The 17,856-nt window shown below is 42.3% G+C and overlaps 1 protein-coding gene across 1 annotated transcript in view; it reads right to left on the reverse strand.

Annotated features, from left to right (window-relative positions):
• PLEKHG1 (pleckstrin homology and RhoGEF domain containing G1) overlaps positions 1-17,856 on the reverse strand; it is a 247,362-nt gene that overhangs the window by 95,999 nt on the left and 133,507 nt on the right. Inside the window, exon 2 of the mRNA XM_082249953.1 lies at positions 11,808-12,346. Within this exon, the coding sequence (XP_082106079.1) occupies positions 11,808-12,346 (539 nt within the window). The remainder of the gene's footprint in view (positions 1-11,807; positions 12,347-17,856) is intronic.

Consider the following 17,856-nt stretch of genomic DNA (forward strand, 5'->3'; position numbering starts at 1 on the left):
CGCCAGTGAGTCCCATATACTGTGAAAATGTGGTCTCAGACAAAACAAGAAATTAGGAGCATATTCCTCAACAATGGCACTAAGGCCCCTTTCACACAGGCCGAGCGTTCAGATCCGCCTGTCCGTTTTTTTGGCCGATCTGAACGGTCCCCCCATGCATTCCTATGGGGCATCGGAGACATGTCCGCTGACATCCGACCCGACCCGATCCGATCCGTCAAATCTGGACGCATGGAAACCCTATTTTCCATCCGTCCAGCGGATCGGATCAGATGGGATCGGGTGAGAACGGACTGACGGTCCGTTGACATCCGATTTCCCCCATAGAGATGCATGGGGAACTGTCAGCTGTGTCTCCGCACACAGCGCAGAGACACAGCTGTCCTCCTGCTGCTCAGCGGGGGATCGGCGGCTCGATCCCCCGCTGAGAAAAACGGACTCCGTCCAACGGACGGAGTGTGTGAAAGAGCCCTAAAAGCAAATAAAACCCGATTAGAATCTCAGCCCTTGCCAGATCCACCCAAAACAATGATATTACTTTATTTCCTTAGCCAACTGTAAAGCTTTACACAGACAGTGACATCTGGAAACTGCTGCAGGTAAATGACAAAAGCACTTAAAAAAAAAAGGTTAACTTTCTAAAAAAAAAAAAAAACAAAAAAAACTATTATATATATATATATATATATATATATATATATATATATATATATATATATATATATATATATATATATATATATATATATATATATATATATATAGGTTTTTTTCTTCTTCATTTTCACATAAATTAGCCCCGATATGGTTTATTAGGTAGAAATTGGTCAATATTCTTTGTAATATTATCAACAGGTTCTCCTAATGCTATAGCTCTTTTATGGAATCAAAGTCATAAAGTGGTTGCCTGAGACTGAACCAAAACAGCTGTTGCATGAATATTAGCTAATGTGTAGTAAAACCTGAAGCAAATGTCTAGCATGCCACGTGGGTAGCTTGTAATGTGGTATAGCTTCAGAAGAAGCTAGCACAGGGTAAATACTGGCAAAAGATGAAGGGATCTATATTTCAGTAACAGCTGGAAAACCACAGGTTGTCTCCATTTGTTGTAGGACATAGTGCTGATGAGCTGGTGAAGGTATAGCAATTACCAGCCCTTAGGAAACATTCCTAACCCTGTCATTTAGTTCATGGCATAATGTTCAGACCACCCTTATATTACCTGCAACGAAAGACTACGTAGTTCTATAAAATACACAAAATTGCTCTGTTTCATCAAAAGCTTTACTGTGTTAGACATCTGGCAATATACCAGAAATGTGGATGACACCAGGGGAAAAAAGCAGATTAAAAACTAAAACACTGATATTTACCTAATAATTGTTAAAAAAAGCTATACCAACTATATCTAAGACAGTTTACTTATAACATTAACACATATGTTAAGATAAAAACAAAAACATATGTATTACATCTCTGCAACATATGCACATTTCCTTGGGTTTCATCAATTTTAAAGACCCTGCAAGTACAGTTAGTCCCTTATGTACGAACCTTCAACGATACGAACATACATATGCATGTCCAATCGCGTGAGTTAGTTCACATTTCTGGTGGTTGTGGTTCTGTGTAGTTTGTTCTATACAGTGCTGTATCTATATTTCAACCTTTTTTTCCCATGTATTATTGGGTGAAATGTGCTATAAACCTATTCTAGTAATTTATTGGGCCGATTGGGTTAGTTGGGTACCTAGGTTAGCTGTGTTGGACTTACGAACATGCTCTCGGAACGGAACTCGTTCGTATGTAATGTAGAGGACTTGCTGTATACAAAAATACCTGTTGGTCTTTTAGAAGTTCACTATGTCCTGTTGTGAGCTGACAACACACCACTTTTTTGTGGACCGAGTGTCAGCATTCCCATTGTCTTTTACTAGACATTCCTACTCTCAGATCTCTACAGCACGAAGGCCAATTATTCCTTAATACATACTAAGAACTAGAGATTAGCTTGGATGTCCTCTGGACTCCTCTCTACCTGAACTCACACCCACTCAAGTGTATTTTTATCATTTTATTTATTAAAGTTTATCTGCGATATCCAGAGTACTCTACGAAAAAAAAGAAAAAACACCCAAAAGAACAAAGCATGCACTTCAATGGCATTCACATGATCAAGGCTTTTTCCACCAACTTAGAGACTAACCACATCAGGCTTATTCCTAGAAATGGGGTGGTAGTGGTACCAAACAGGGGACTCTTTATATTCTCACAGAGCTAATATGGTTACAAGCCCCTTGGTATTCTTTTGACGAGTCTTTGGGGAATTTTAGTGCATTATCTTTTCCAGCCTCTGGAGAAAATTTTACCAACGTATTTACAGGATACCAAACATGTAATCTAAAGGCCGGAGAACAGACCATAGGTGACTGATAGTAAATGTCTTACTTGCAATACTAATTCCTAGTATTCCTGCATACCCCATAACTTGGGATTGAAGACTCCCCAATATTACCTTGATTATAATACTGACGGCTCTCTAAAACTGGGGGTGTTTATCGTGGAAGTGTCATGCAAAACAAGAGGATCCTATAGTGCCTACTTTTTAGAAGGATTTAAGACACTTTATTATTTAAACGTTTTAGTCTTCTTTTTATATTTTTAAGACTGGTAAGTTTAATAAAGGTCTCACAGTAATGCAAGACTCTGTAGTGTAGACAGTTTAGTCTGGCACTACTTGCATTAATGTGGGCAATTCAGAGCTGCCTACTTGTGTAAAAATGGATAGATTAGGTAGGTCATTATATTATATAGCAGGGGCGTAACTACAGGGGTTGCAGGGGTTGCGATTGCTACCGGGCCCCATGCTCCAGGGGGCCCGGTAGCAAACCAGTGGGTGAACTTCCAGGATTGCAAAAGTCACACTTGCGACCGGGCCCTGGCATTGCACCACTGTGGGGAGGGCCCCAAGATTGCAGGAAGTGGGCCCACAAGATTGCAGGAAGGGAGCCCACTGCAGAACTTGTGAAAGGATCCTGCTGCGGGACCGTAATAAAAGGCCATGCAACGAGAATAAAGAGCCCCAGGTTCAGTGGGAAGAGCCCTGGGCTTGAAGGGAAGGGCCCCGGCCAGGGATCTGGGGGGGCCCTTCATGGTTTCTTGCATCGGGGCCCTGAAGGCTCTAGTTACGCCTCTGTTATATAGCATTGCTACAGTATAGCTAAAGTAAATTGTATGAAGAATGTATGGGCAGAGTGTAATGTTTATGGTGACCCTAAACCAGTTCCTTTACTTGAGGAAAACCCTGCTTACGTGACGCTCCCTTTAGCTAGTGCTGTGCAATAATTATACGATTTTTTTTTTCAAAACCATGTCTGGACATTTTAAAATTCTCATGCAACAATTCTATCTATTCTTTCTCTTGCTCCTAATACTGTCATTTTGGATAAAGTACATTAGAACCAGTCTTAAATTAATGAAAAACAGATAAAAAAAAAATAAAAAATAGAAGCCACACTGCAGCCTCTACTAAGCCATGGCACGTGTCTTCCACTCACACTGTAAGTGAATGCAAGATTATACTAGGAAATCAAGAATAGGGCAAGTCTGGAAAGTCCCTATTCTTTATTAGGAGTTATTGTATTTTCTTAGACTGTGTGCTGTAGCTCCCTGCGAGTTATTGTTCAATGTTTGCATGGCTCTGTACCATGACAAAATCATAACATGAATGCCTGAAGATATCACCCTTAGAAATGTTCCGTACTGAAATCTTGTTATTAACATTTACAAAAGTGTCTTTTGTAAAATGAATACCTATTAGGCAAAGTTAAAAGTGTACTCTAATAAAAAAACTGAAATGAAGGCTTGAATTGCAGAGAGAGAACACTGCCTACAGACTCCGGTTTCTGTTTTCCATCCAGACACTTCAGTCTACACCAATCCCTTTTTCAAAAATTTGGGAACACCTGCTTGTGATAGAGAAGAGCTATTCCCAAGAACACCCACAGCATGCTCCCTACTCTCCCAAAAATCCAAATACGAATGTGCTGTATAGCCATACTTACATGGTTCTGTTAGACACCTGTCTGATTCAAACCTATTGTTTTTTGGACTTAATACTTATCAAAGTACAACATTAAAAATACAAATAAATTTAAGCAACATGTCTGGAGGGATGCCCTGACCATATTACTTCGGTTTCTTATCTATGATGAGGGTCTGGTATGGATGTCAGCTGGGGGGGGGGGGGGCAACATGCAAAAAAAAAAAAAAATACACACGGACCCAGTGGTTGTAGGGGCAAGTGAGCAGGGGCTTATGTAATTTCAAAACCCCTTTTAAAATTAAGGAGGGTCCCCAGATGCTGGGCTCCCCAATGCAAATCAGTAAGTGGGCATAGTGCCCCTACATGCAAAAAAAAAAAAAAAAAAGGAGAAAAGTAAAAAAGAACAAACAGTTTTTGACAAGTTCTTTAAAGATAAAAAGAAAAAAGTCCAACATTGCGAATCCTTTGTCATTTACGTTGTCCGTGATGCATATCAATGTCAATCATGACGAATGATGCCCGCCGACAGAAAAATAACGTGCTCATCAATGCCCGAGACCAGACGGGGCCGCGATCATGTGAAAGTTAACATTAAGGCGAAACTCTGGCTTGGAGCTGTACACTGTGTGCAGCAAGTAACATACAACATTCGTTCTCATGTCATTACACACCTTTGCTCTAAGAATGTTGCATTTTGGAGGGACACCACTGAACCTATGCCCTCTCCACCAGTCCACCATACTCTGCCACCTTACTCCTGTGATAGAATGGGGTCATGTTGTGCACTAGTGCTGACCTTAAAGAGGTTGTAAACATCAGAAAAAAAAAAGAAGATAACCCTGTAATACAAAAGGCATAATGAGCTAGTATGCATCGCCGGGAGTTTTTTTCATCTGCCACCTACTCCCCTGCCCTCTCACTTCGCAGTGTGAATGGTGCAGCTGGCTATACAGGCTCCCTGCCTGTGTGTAATGCAGCCGGGCGCGGGAGCGGCTGAGCGGCAGGTGCCAGCCAGGTTTCGGGAGCGGCCGGGACCCCACAGTGACAGAAGACACGGGTGGCAGCTTTCCCCTGTGTCCTGGCATCGCAGAGCGTGAGCCATGGATGGAAGGAGCAGGGAGTTGGCTGGTGAGGCTTCCACCATTCCTCACAGAGTCTAGCGTAGGTGTAAGAGAGGGAGCGCCCAGGGTTCTGGTGTGGCAGGGGTTGCCGACGTCATCAGCGGGCACCTGTCGGGCTCTGGAGCCGGCAACTGCACCATGGAGCCTGCTGAGGGGAGAGCAACAGAGCGGCTTGGTGAACAGCGCAAGATGGTAAACTCCCATAATCTGCACAGGGATCCAGTTCTGTGGTTGGATGTCCTATGGGACAGATGCAGCCAGGCAAGTCTTCTGTTTCATGTCCTCTTTTTTTGTTCTCATTCTCTGTTCAAGGGGGCTCTGGGTGCTTAGTTAACAGCTCAGCAGGGATTCCTCTGGTCAATGGCTGGTGGCGTATGTGGCAACTAAGGCAGGTAAGGCTTCGGGTGACGAAGCAACTGACGAAGGAGTCGGCGGGGTGGATGGGATAGATATAGCAAATGCTGAAAATGCTGAAAAAATGCGAAGGGTATGTGTGTTTTTAAAAGGGTCTTTGAGTGCGTATCTAAAAACTGAAGTGAAGGAGCATATATGTGGAAATTTTTCTTTGTTCCCATTGGAGAAATTTAACTTTATAGTTAAACCAGATGAAAGTAAGGCGGAAGAAAAACAGCAGTATCGGTTGATACCCCATACGTTCTCAAACTGGGACCCCTGAGAATTGGACCCCTGAGAATTGCTTCGCCCCTTTTTTTCTATTATCTGGACCCCATCAACGAAGCCCAGTGAGTCTATGGTGGGGTTGCTTGGTTTCGCTAGGACGATGAATTTCTTCAGCGCAAGGCAGTCCAGCCTTCCTTACAGTGGGACCAGAAGAACGTCAGTCTCTGGATGAAACTAATGTACGAAAATCGGTTCCTTCCTTTCAGGGTGGGGCCAGTGGTGACATTTTTACAGATGTTTACGTGTCTAAACCTGTGTAAAAGAAAGCACTTTAAAAACCATATGTTTTTTTACGCATGAGCTTTCTCCTGGCAAGATCCTGCATAGAGATTTATTACACTCAAGTGCATGAGCCCTTAAAGGTAAACCCTAACAACTACTTTCTCTTAATTGCTCCCTTTTCTGCTAAATATACCATTAAACGAGTTTTGTCATGTTTGACAAATGCAGAAAATACCCATTAATTTACCCAGAAATGGAAACTTACTGTACTGCGTCTGTACACATGGAGTTATGGAGATATAGAGGGGTGAGGTTATGAGAGCCATCTGTGTTCTTTGTAATCCATCAGAAATAAAAGTGGGCAGGGCTGACACCAAGTGCTTAGAAATTTGAAAACTCAACTCAAAATACATTGTATTGTCATGTTAAAGAGGAAGGTAGGCGCACACTTTATTTCTGGAAAATGAACAGTTATTTTTTTCTGCACCTGCAGTGTGTTTAAAGTGATATTACATGTGCATGTATAGCAAAGATGCACTAAATGTATTTTTTTCTGCCTTGACTAATGCTTCAGCAGACACAGAGCCATTATGCTTTCTTTGAATATGAAGCTTGGGCTGGGTTTTCCAATGTACCTCATCTTTTGCAAAAATGCAGCATTGTCTAGAGAAGAGTTGAACCCTGCATATTTTACAGAGCGACTAAAAACTCTCTCAATCACTATTAATTATGTTAAGTCCCGGTTCACACTACCGCGTCTTGTCAGGCGACTGGTCAGCCTGACAAGTCGCGGTCCATTCTGTGCTATGGGAACCGTTCTATTAGGAGCGACTCAAGTCGCTCCGACTTAGAAAATAGTTCCTGTACTACTTCGGGGCGACATCGGAGCGACTTGCATTGATTTCCATTATGTGAATTCCGTGCAAGTCGCGCCGAAGTCACGGTGCACGCGACTTCACAGGTCGCCTCCGAGGTCGGATTGCCATAGTGTAAACCGCCACTTATTAATCCTTATGCTGCTAGCATAAGTAAATAGATAGGAAGGTCAATTATATTCACTTACTTTAAACTTTTTTTTTTTACATTTCTTCAGTTGCTTTCTGTTTTCTGGCCTGGGCCAAAATGATGTCATACATCCCAAGAGTCTTCTTGGCTTTTTTCCCCCCCTTTCACCCGGAGGAATAGTGGAGAGGCTCTCTAAGATAAATACAACCTCCTACCTGCAGAGCAGATAGATTCCAGCAAATACCTGGCCTCATCTGCCCTTGCTCAAGATGGCTGCAGCTAAAAATGTATTTTCAAAGTGACTTCTAAATAAATTAAAGCATGGAGACACGAATGGGATATTTGCTTTCAATATTAAAAATGTATTCAATAGCATTTTCAGTTTGTGGTGTTCAGATACAGTTAAAATGATTGTAATGCGTCCAATTTAAAAAAAAAAAAAAAAAAAAATAATAATAATAAAAACATGTACTACTTACCTGCTCTGTGCAATGGTTTTCCACAGGGCATCCCTGATTATCTTTTTCTGGGGTCCCCCGCCAGCTCTCTTGGCTCCTCCTCTTTGGTGAGCGCCCACCATAGAAAGCACAGAATGTGCGGCTCGGCCCTGTCCCCAGCTCCCTCATTACAAAGCTTGATTGACATCAGCAGGAGCCAATGGCTCCCACTGCTAGCAATCTGCCCAGTCAGGAGGGAGAGAGCCAAGAGAGCCAATGCTCTTGTGCACAGCGCTTGATCGAGAAATGGCTCAGTAAATTATAAGTGAGCTGGGGAGGGATCATCTGGCACAGAAGGTTTTTTTTACCTTCATGCATTGAATGCATTAAAGTAAAAAAAAACATAAGTATAGCACTACTCCCTGGGGAGCTGTTTGAAGTGGATTCCCCTGGGTTATCCATAGCAACAACTTATCAATTCTTAGCGCTTTAGGTGTTTGGCTCAGTCAGGAAACAGTCTAGGGGATTTGGTTTTTGTTGTTTTTATTTTAGAACTTGGGATGGGAGAAGGGATGAGTGGGATACTCCAACTGGATGAACTATGCACAATTTGAGGACTTTTAGGTGTGTTGAGTGCGGCAAGGCCGCTGCTTCACCTTGCCACTGTAGTGAAGTACTTAATAAGCGAACTGTATTGTGGATTACTCTTCAGGGCCCCGCTTGGTACCCCCTTTACCCTTAATCTTCAGGGTTATACTTTGCACCCCCTTTACTTTTGCTAACTGTGTGAGCTGACCTATCCTCTGACCTCTCTGGAGGGGTCCCCCTTCCTGGGCAGACCCCTTGGCAAGCACCCTGGTACTCACAGACACTGTTTTCCAAGATGACTCTGCCAGTAGCTCCACCGTCATCTTTCCAGGATCCTTCAGGCACAGCTCCACACCTGGCTCACTAGGCCGACTGCCAGTGACCACCTTCCTCAGACAGCAGGAGGAGAGACAGCCGTCACCCTCCTCCTGGGACTCTGCTTCCCACCAAAGATTCCCTGCCACATGTGCTTTTGACTTTTATGGTCAATCCCAGGATGCATTGCAGTGGTGCCCTCCCACTGGGACTGCCACAAAAGCCAGTTTGCCACTGGCAAGGTTTCCTCCACTGTCCAACAGGCTCCCCTATTGGATACAGTGGGGACACTCCCTCAGACCAAGTGACTCACACCTGAACACATGGAGCATAACAATGCTTTTAACCAAGAGTCTATCTAGGAGGGTGCTACATAAGACTTTACAACCACTGGAAGTTATGCTTTAAAGTCAAGTGATCTATAAATCTAACCCCTCTCCTGGGCAGAAATGTGTGCCTCCAACACTGGCTGCCACATTTTAGTGGAAAAATCGTTCAGAGCTCACTGCTACTAACATATGTATGGATCTTTGGCATTTATAAAGTACCTGGCAGTCTTGCAAGAGATCATTGGCAAATGTTTCTTTAAATGACTTGAAAGTGTTCCTTGGCATTACATAGGCTGCAATCTTATGCTTACATATGATAACTTTTGATCCCTAGCGTGGTGATATTTTACTGTAGAAGCATATTAATTCCACATGTTTACATAAAGCAGTTGTAACAATTTTAGATATGGATGCAATTATTCAAGACAGTGCTGTTAGCAATCCACATAAACCTTGCTGAGCTTACATGACCTCATCTCTCCAAATCCATGACAGTCATCAAGTATTCGGGGATGTTCCACATATCTGTGTGTGAATGTGTGTATCCTGATGACACTTGCTGATTAGTAGTGCTGTGAAGCCCTCAGCCTACCACTGAGACATGGAGAAGCAAACAGCCTCATCCAGCTTTGTGGACTCAGGACTGGCCCAACTATTTATGTCCATGGTGGTTATAAAGTAAAAGCAGCCATTCATGCATTACAAGCCAGTGACATTACTGAGGATTAACCCACTTGAACACAACTTGCCTCAGGAATGTTTCCAGCTTCTAATACAGGGGCTCATTTATGAAAATTCTGAGCAAAAATTGGCTTCTTTGAAGGTTAGCAACCAAGCCAGTTTTTCATTTCCTTTCCCCAAAGCTGGCTTGAGAATAAAGGCAAAAAAACTTTTTGCAACTGCCCAATTTTTTTTGTGTGTCTTGTTTCTCATAAATTATACCGACAATCTTTGTCTTCATTATGTTTATGCAACAGAAGTCAAGAGAGATGAATTAAAGTAGTGAAGAACATGTTGTTAATAAACTTTGGGGGTATTTTACTGAAACTGAAGCAGACAGAATGTGGAGCATTTGTGCGTGGTAACCAATCAGCTTCTAACTTTAGCCTGTTCAGTTAAACTTTGGAAAATGAAAAGGTAGAAGCTGATTGGTTGCAATTCACAGCAGCTCCAGATTTTGTCTGCTCCAGTCCTCGAAAATTCCACTCATTTATTTTATAGATCAACTCCAGGCAGATATAGAAGACACAAATAGATGCAGCTCTATAATAAAAGGTCAAATAATTGTAGTGTAGAAAGTGAGCAGTTAAAAAGCTGCCAGGAGGCTGGTGCAAAGCCCCGTGCACACGATCAGAATATCGAACGATCTGTCGTCCGTTTTTTGTGGCATGCTAGTCTGATGTGGAAAATGAAGAGGTTATTTTCACACAAATTTTCCCGTACGACAGAATTCTACTTCAGAAGTGATGTCATGTGTTGGACTTTTTTTGTATGTGTTCTTTCGTCTCTGAGCATGCCTAGTCTTGCTCTTAAGATTTTTTTCCGTCTAAAACTGTACTAATGAGACGAAAATCGGATGTTGTGTTGACAGACGATAAAAATTTTATAGCCTGTACATCAGGATTTTTTTCGGCTGTCGAAAGCACCATACTAACAATCCGAAAAATCGGCAGATCAGTCGTCGGACGAAATTTCCCTTCAGATTTTCTTATTGTGCGTACGGGCCTTTAGTCTCTTACAGTCTAATGTACAGCAGAGCTCAAAGAGGCAGTCAGGTGTGTTGCCGTGCAAGAAGCATTCTAAAAAGGAGGCGATCGCAACCTGTCAAGATGAGCTCATCAGTGTGCTGCTTTTCCTTTCACTGCCTAATCACAGGGCGGGGGTCAAGAGAAGACCTGTAAGTGAAAGTGAAGCCACAGCAGAGGCAGGTCCAAGTCCCCCTTCCTGCAAGGCAGGAGTGTGTTGTGCAGAAGAGCTGTGAAAATCTCAGGACCGGCTAGACAAAAATACCTGTCCTTTTTCTGTTTCTGAGTGGTGAACAGCTTTTGGTCTTCAGGTAGAAAAGCAGTACAGTCTGATGCCCCCCACCCCCCCTCTTCATTCTTTCAATAAATACACTCCTTGTAACAAGATCGGTGAATGGTGGACAGAATCATACATCTGATTTACCCCACCTCCCCCATCTGTACTGCTGTACCCAAAGCTGTTAACCATTGCAGTACTGGCACCGGAGGTTCAATGACAGGAAGAGGACAGGCATCTCTGCAGTGAAGATTTCTCCAGGATCCAGCTGCCCGCACAATGTGAAACGTATTGCATTACAGCAGGTATGTCCAACCTGCGGCCCAGAACCTCAGGCAATGCGGCCCACTGCCACCTGACAATTTTTTTTTTTTGCTGGGGAGGAAGGAAGTCAGGTCAGGGGCATGGTCACAGCAGCTTCCAACTAATGGTAGGCAGAGGCTGCCTCAGAGGGGGGGAGCACATGCAGTGTTTCCGACTCCTACCACCATGACCACTTCAAATCATTAACGTGGTCATGGTGGTTAGAGTGTTCCTTTATTATCGCTCAGAAGAAGTAAGCCTCTGTATACGGATTCAATTTCATTTGATCATCCTCTTGTTGTGTTAAATTAGTGCGTGGGGCGCCGTGGCGCGGGAAGGGCGCGGCAGCATTTTATAACTTATATACCTTAACTATAGTATAGATTTTATATTCGGCCCGAGAAAATTTCTCTACACTCAATGTGGCCCAGAGAAGCCAAAAGGTTGGACACCCATGCATTACAGGCAAGTTATGTGACTAAGCTGTAGGTATTTTTATATTATTAACTTAATATTTTTATTATTATTACATTTTTATTTTTATTTTTTTTTGTTTAGCTAAACTTGAGCTTTAAAATCCTTGTAGCTTATTCCACTTTTCCAAAATTTTGACCGATAATGTAGCCTGGAGTTTATTGTGCAAATATTTGTCAGTAGCAACAAGTACCATTTGCCAGTGTGTTTATAAGTCACTTTTCACATTATTCTATACATAATGATATCTGAGATACTGTCTTACCTCAACAATGCTTTTCAAGTCTTGTACATAAGTCCTTTCAGTCTGGAGAATTTCTTGGACCACTCTGTCAACATACATAAGCTTTGGACTTGTTGGTTCTACCCCTTCAGATTTTGAACAGTTTTTGACACACCCTTTGGACTCTTTCCATGACATAGTCCGTCGCTCATCAGAAGATTTTTCCTTTGGACTATCATGAGCCTGTTCCCGATTGCAGCTTATCCGAAGGTCATCACTTGACAACAGCTGGGAAGGAACTAGTTCTAGTTTTATGGCCCCAGCTTCCTTATCCTGATGAAACAAGCCCAAATGACTATTTGATGCTAAGGTCATCCGACTTCCAAATGAACAGTGACTGTCCCGGGAAGAGGCCGATGAGGAAGTTGAACCAAAGCTGACAGGTCTGTCACTGTCTGACAGCTCCATGTTTTTGACTCCACAGTAGCGGAAATGTCTGTCTGTCCTGTGCGGATCTGCCTCTACTGTACGAGGGCTTGGAGGTTCTGTTACAGATGGATCAAGAGACAAGTGGTATTCATCTACAAAAAAAAAAAAAAAAATCAAAAATGGTTAAGACGAGGTTTAAATATTTATTTTATAACAGTGTATCACAAGTATAGTTTTCACCTATATGACCTAATGGACAGACATCTGTAAATTTCCTGTTTGCATAAAATCTACTTAACTGTATTGCAAAGATGTAAACAGATAGTGAAATCAGAAAAAATTACACAAACCTACCAGAAAATATTTTTTGGGGACTTTCAGGACAGTATATAAAAGAGTGTAGCTTTACTGGAAAAGGAAGCACAAAACTGCCACAAAAATGTAAACCGGAGTATGCTGGAGTATGACCAAAAGACCTATATTTTAAAAATATAGCATAATCTGGACAGGAAATTGTCTATCCTGGAGGACTCCAGGAAATGGTTACTGATATGCCAAATTCTTTTTATTTTCCAAAATTAACTTCCATGAGAATTCATGAGTAACTACAAGATTAGGGGAAACGAGCTTGAAGGACTTTTCAGCAAAAGAGGACACATCCATGATAATCACTACCATTAAAGCAAAATACGTTTTTCCACGAACATGCCATCTCAAGATTACAGGATCTCATGAGCCAGAAAAACGTTTAAAGTACAACTATGGGAAAAAAAATGTTTTAATTTTTGGTAGAGTAAGGTAGGGTTTTTAACCTGTTAGATTTTTTTTGCCATCTCTGTCCCAATGCTGAAATTTCTCTTCACTTCCTGTCCCAAAGCCAAACAGGAAGTGAGAGGAAATCCCTAAAGATGAAAAGGAATTTCTTGGGGACCCCCAGGTAATCAGAACTAGTGTCCACATTGGAAAATTTCCCCTTTATTACTTTTCTGGGGGCAACACAAAATTTGGGGTTTTCTTTTACTTTCAATGATAATGATAAACAGGAGCTATACTTTAAGTTTCTGGGGCCTTTGATTGAACAAGAGCAAGCAAAAACAAGCCATAAGTCATAAAATAAAGAGCAACCAAAACCAAAAAAGACACAAACCCTGGATAATACTAAATAAGAAATAAAACCCAGTCACATAGCAAGGAAGCCAACCCTGCTGAAAAGGACAATTCGGTACCAAGAAGAATTCTAATGTCCTGATAGGCTTCAGGATAAACCTGGGGGAAGAAATAAGTTCACAACCAACCAGAAAGAAAGAAAGCCCACACTCCAGCTCTCCTAGACATTACTGGCTGAGCTGGCATCTGCTTTTGCTATTGCTGGTTGAACTGGCACCTGCTTTTGCTATTGCTGCTGTCTGATCTTCTGATTCCATCTTTGCAATGAGTGCAACAGAGAGAAAAACCTCTAAAAGTGCATCATTTAATGTCTACAGGATAACGTGCTGAAAAATGGAATCAGTTATCTGTGAAATCTCACTACATCATTCCCCTGTGCTTGAGGAGTAAACTCAATGCAGCAGAGCCTGCTTTGTAGCTCAAGGAAGTAGTGCCTAACACTGCTGGTCAAAGGGTTTGCGGCCCTCTCACCAGCTTGAGTGTAGGTGCACCACTTAAACCACATCCTTGAAGGGGGTAGAGGCACCAAGAACTTCTGGATCTCTCCATGCACCAAAAGAAGAGAGGGCCTAGGTGCAGGCCCTGAAGAAGCACCTAAATGACAGTAGAAAAAAAGACAACACCATGAAGGTAGGGAGGAAAAGGAAAAGGCCTCCACCCACTCAAAGAGACTATTTCTACCCAAATGGAGGAAACACAAAAACTAGCTTCTTAGAGGGCCTTCCCTTTAAGGCTAGGTATACTCTAGTCCAGTGTTTTTCAACTCCGGTCTTGAGTGCACACTAACAGGCCAGATTTTAAGTATTACCTTGGGGGAGATGCAGACGAGAATTCTGCAATCACTGAGCAGCAAATGATATCACCTGTGATGTATTTCAGTTTTCTTGCAAACCTGGCCTGTTAGTGCCCTGAGGACCGGAGTTGAGAAACACTGCTATAATCTGCATGATAAAAGTGCAGCGTTTTCCTGGCTGGAGGATGACCAACATCATCTAGTACTTTCCTCCCTAGCCCACTTCTTTATTTACTGGAATTCAGTTCCATTAGTTATGATGGCTCAGCATCACTTGTGGGCATTATCACAATTTTCTGTTTTCCAGGAACTATGTACAGCATCCCGTCAGCCCCTCCAACCAGCCATGATCTATATGCATAACACAGGGACCTAGTGATGACATCATTGGGTGTAAAATAAGGTAGGGTAAAGTTTTATTTATGGATCTCATTAGCATGTTCGGCTGCACGTACACTAGCCTACACTGGCAGCTCCTAAACTTGAGTTTAGAAGCATTTGGCATTTTTTTGCCAACGCGCCTAAACTTACCTCCATAAAAGCCTATGTGTCAATGTACACATAGGCTTTTAGCACAGTTTAGGAGCGGTTGTGTTTAGGTGAGCTTCAATCTCCCTCTCCTGAAGCGGTAGAATCGCGCTCAGGATAGGAACATTTTGAATGCCAGCCATGGGAAAACTCAAGTCCTTGCACATTTTTGCCATGATTTTGCCGCATTTTCCCAAGGCCGCAGTAAATTTAGGCTAGTGTACACAAAGCCTTAATGAGGGAAAAATAATTAATCAGGGAAGACAATATATAATTTTAAACCAACATGTTTAAATCACCTATACCACAAAGTTGGCTAAAATACTTGATGACTGACAAGCCCTTAACAACTATCATTTCCACAACAATCTTATTTGCTGTAGCTTCAAAAAATTATTATTACCACTGATTATCAAAGCTAAAGCATTCATATGTGACGTAACATTATTACTCCTAATAGAAAATAATATTTGTCAACTTTTATTTAACAGCCATTTCCAAAGACAAAAGAACAATGTAATCTATATTTAAATAGAATGCAATGTGAGTTTAGCAAATCCATACATCTTTTATCTTACTGATAAACTGCTTACTGCACATAACACCATATCAGCTAAGTATGGCATATTGCACTTTAACTGAAAGGATGGATGAATAGTCTTACATCAAAATAGCATGATATAATAATAGGCGGAGGACAAATATTTATACACTTATTTCAGTGATTAATTGGACAATGGATCGAGTTAGGGGAGAGCACATAATTCCATAATTCTTGTCTGAGTAGCAGTCAATTTTCTCATCTTTAATTGCTCCCACTCCAGCCAGTGAATAGCCACGACACAAAGATGATTATTATATTCCCCGTCCAGACATTTCATTAAAAACAGAAGGATATTGTACAGTCAAAACTCTACTGAAATGATCTCCTACTTGGATTTAGTTGGCTTAACAACTGAAATCTCCTCGCACCATCAGTACAGCTGACAGTATTTGTTCATTAAATGCTAACCTTTAGCAATTGTTTTGATGGGGTCATGTCAAGGCCGTCTGTTAAAGGAAAACCATATGTAAAAAACGCCAGCAGCCCCGTATTAAGCAGTCAGTTTTGATGTAGGAACACAGGAAGCAAATCAAAGATGTTAACTTAGCTGCGCAAAGAAACAAAAAACTTCTAGAAACAGTTTACTTCCAATGATTTAGTGCACAGGTGGGCATATCGCACCATTACCATATCACTTTTCAAATAGAACTTTAGTCAAAAAATGAAGTCCTGCTAGATTACTTCAGGCTGGCCCCTTTTTCAGATACAACAATATAAAACATTAAAAATAAATGTCTATACTGATTAAAATCCAGTAATACACTGTCCCACCCTGCTCTGCACATGCTCAGTTGCTCCCCAATTTTAGGCATTTTTAGTTCCTCCACCCCAAACTCGCTCATCCAGGTCTTTATGGATCTTGCTTTGTGCACTGGTCCAAATCATTTGTTGGAGGGGACGATATGGTGTGGGGTTGTTTTTCAGGGGTTGGGCTCGGCCCCTTAGTTCCACTGAAGGGAACTCTTAAGGCGTCAGCAAACCAAGACATTTTGGACCATATAATTCTCCCAGCTTTGTGGGAACAGTTTGGGGATGGCTCCTTTCTGTTACAACATGACTGCGCACCAGTGCACAAAGCAAGCTCCATAAAGACATGGATGGGCAAGTTTGGGGTGGAGGAATTTGACTGGCCTGCACGGAGTCCTGACCTCAACCACATAGAACACCCTTGGGATGAATAGGAGCGCAGACTGCAAGCCAGCCCTTTCTCCACAACCACATCAGTGCCCGAGTGCCGGGTCACACTTGTGCAATGCGGGAAGGCTGCGAATTCGCAGCCTGTTCCCGCATCGCAAACGCACATCTGGCAGTTCACACTGCCATATGCGATACACAGGGGGTGTCAATGAAATGTTAACGACACCCCCAGTTTGATCGCATATCACAGTGCGATCTGACAGTTCGCACAGGATCGGATCGCACAAGTGTGAACCACTGTGCGATCCGATCCTGATGCGCTGAAAAAATGCCTCATGTGCGACTTTTGTGCGGGTGCAGTGCGAATTTAGCCATACAAAGTGTATGGCTAAATTCGCACTGCACATCCGATCGCATGTAATGAAGGAGCAGTGCGCTCCGATATTACATGCGATCGCCGCACACGCGGAAGTGTGAACTGGCACTGACCTCACAAATGTGCTACTGGAAGAATGGTCAAACAGTCCCATAGACACAGTCCTAAACCTTGTGGACAGCCTTCCCAGAAGAGTTGAAGGGGCTATAGTTATAAAGGGTGGGTCAATATTGAACCTTACAGACTAATGCCTCGTACACGCGCATCGGTTATTGGCCGGGAATTTTCGGCCAACGTCCGATCGGCCGATTTTCGGCTTGTTAGTATGATGTTTTCGACAACCTACTCCGACTTTTCGGCCGAATAAAATCTGGTGTGCAGGCTATAAAATATTTGTTGGCTGTCAACACAACGGCCGATTTTCCGTCAGTCAGTACAGATTTTGGCAGACAAAATTATGATGAGCAAGACTGGGCATGCTCAAAGTAGATTTTTGTTGGCCGAGAAAATTCGTGTGCAGTCTAGGCACATTCCAACCAACAAAACACAACTCTGGACAAAAGTCGGACGATCGGTCTGCCCATAATCTTTGCGTGTGTACGAGGCATAAGATTGGGATGCCATTAAATTTCAAGTGCATGTAAAGGCAGGTGTCCCAATACTTTTGGTAATATTTCTAGCAAGATAATCAGGTATTTTCTATATTTGCTGAAAATGCTCTTAGATACAATGTCTACAGTTCTTAGCTTGGAAAAAAAAGTAAGGCAAACTGCAATATATTACACAATTTTTGTTCCCATTATTTCACTCTTTAATGAATTTAGGTTTCCTATCCTTAGCAAGTTAAACCACGCAGGGATATGTTCATGTCTGCCTAATTTATTGCACACCTAGAGGCAAGCTTTACAAAACAGGTGACCCTCTTCTGTTAGGCAAGACGGGAAGGAGGTGGGTGTAGGTAAGGCACTATTTATGCAGCAAGACAGAGCAAAGTTAAATGGCATGGTGCATTACTGAGCGTTGTTAGGAACAATTCAATGGGATTCCCCTTCTTTTA

This window comes from Pelophylax lessonae (genome assembly GCF_965119305.1).
Source record: "Pelophylax lessonae genome assembly, chromosome: 3".
NCBI lineage: Eukaryota > Metazoa > Chordata > Amphibia > Anura > Ranidae > Pelophylax > Pelophylax lessonae.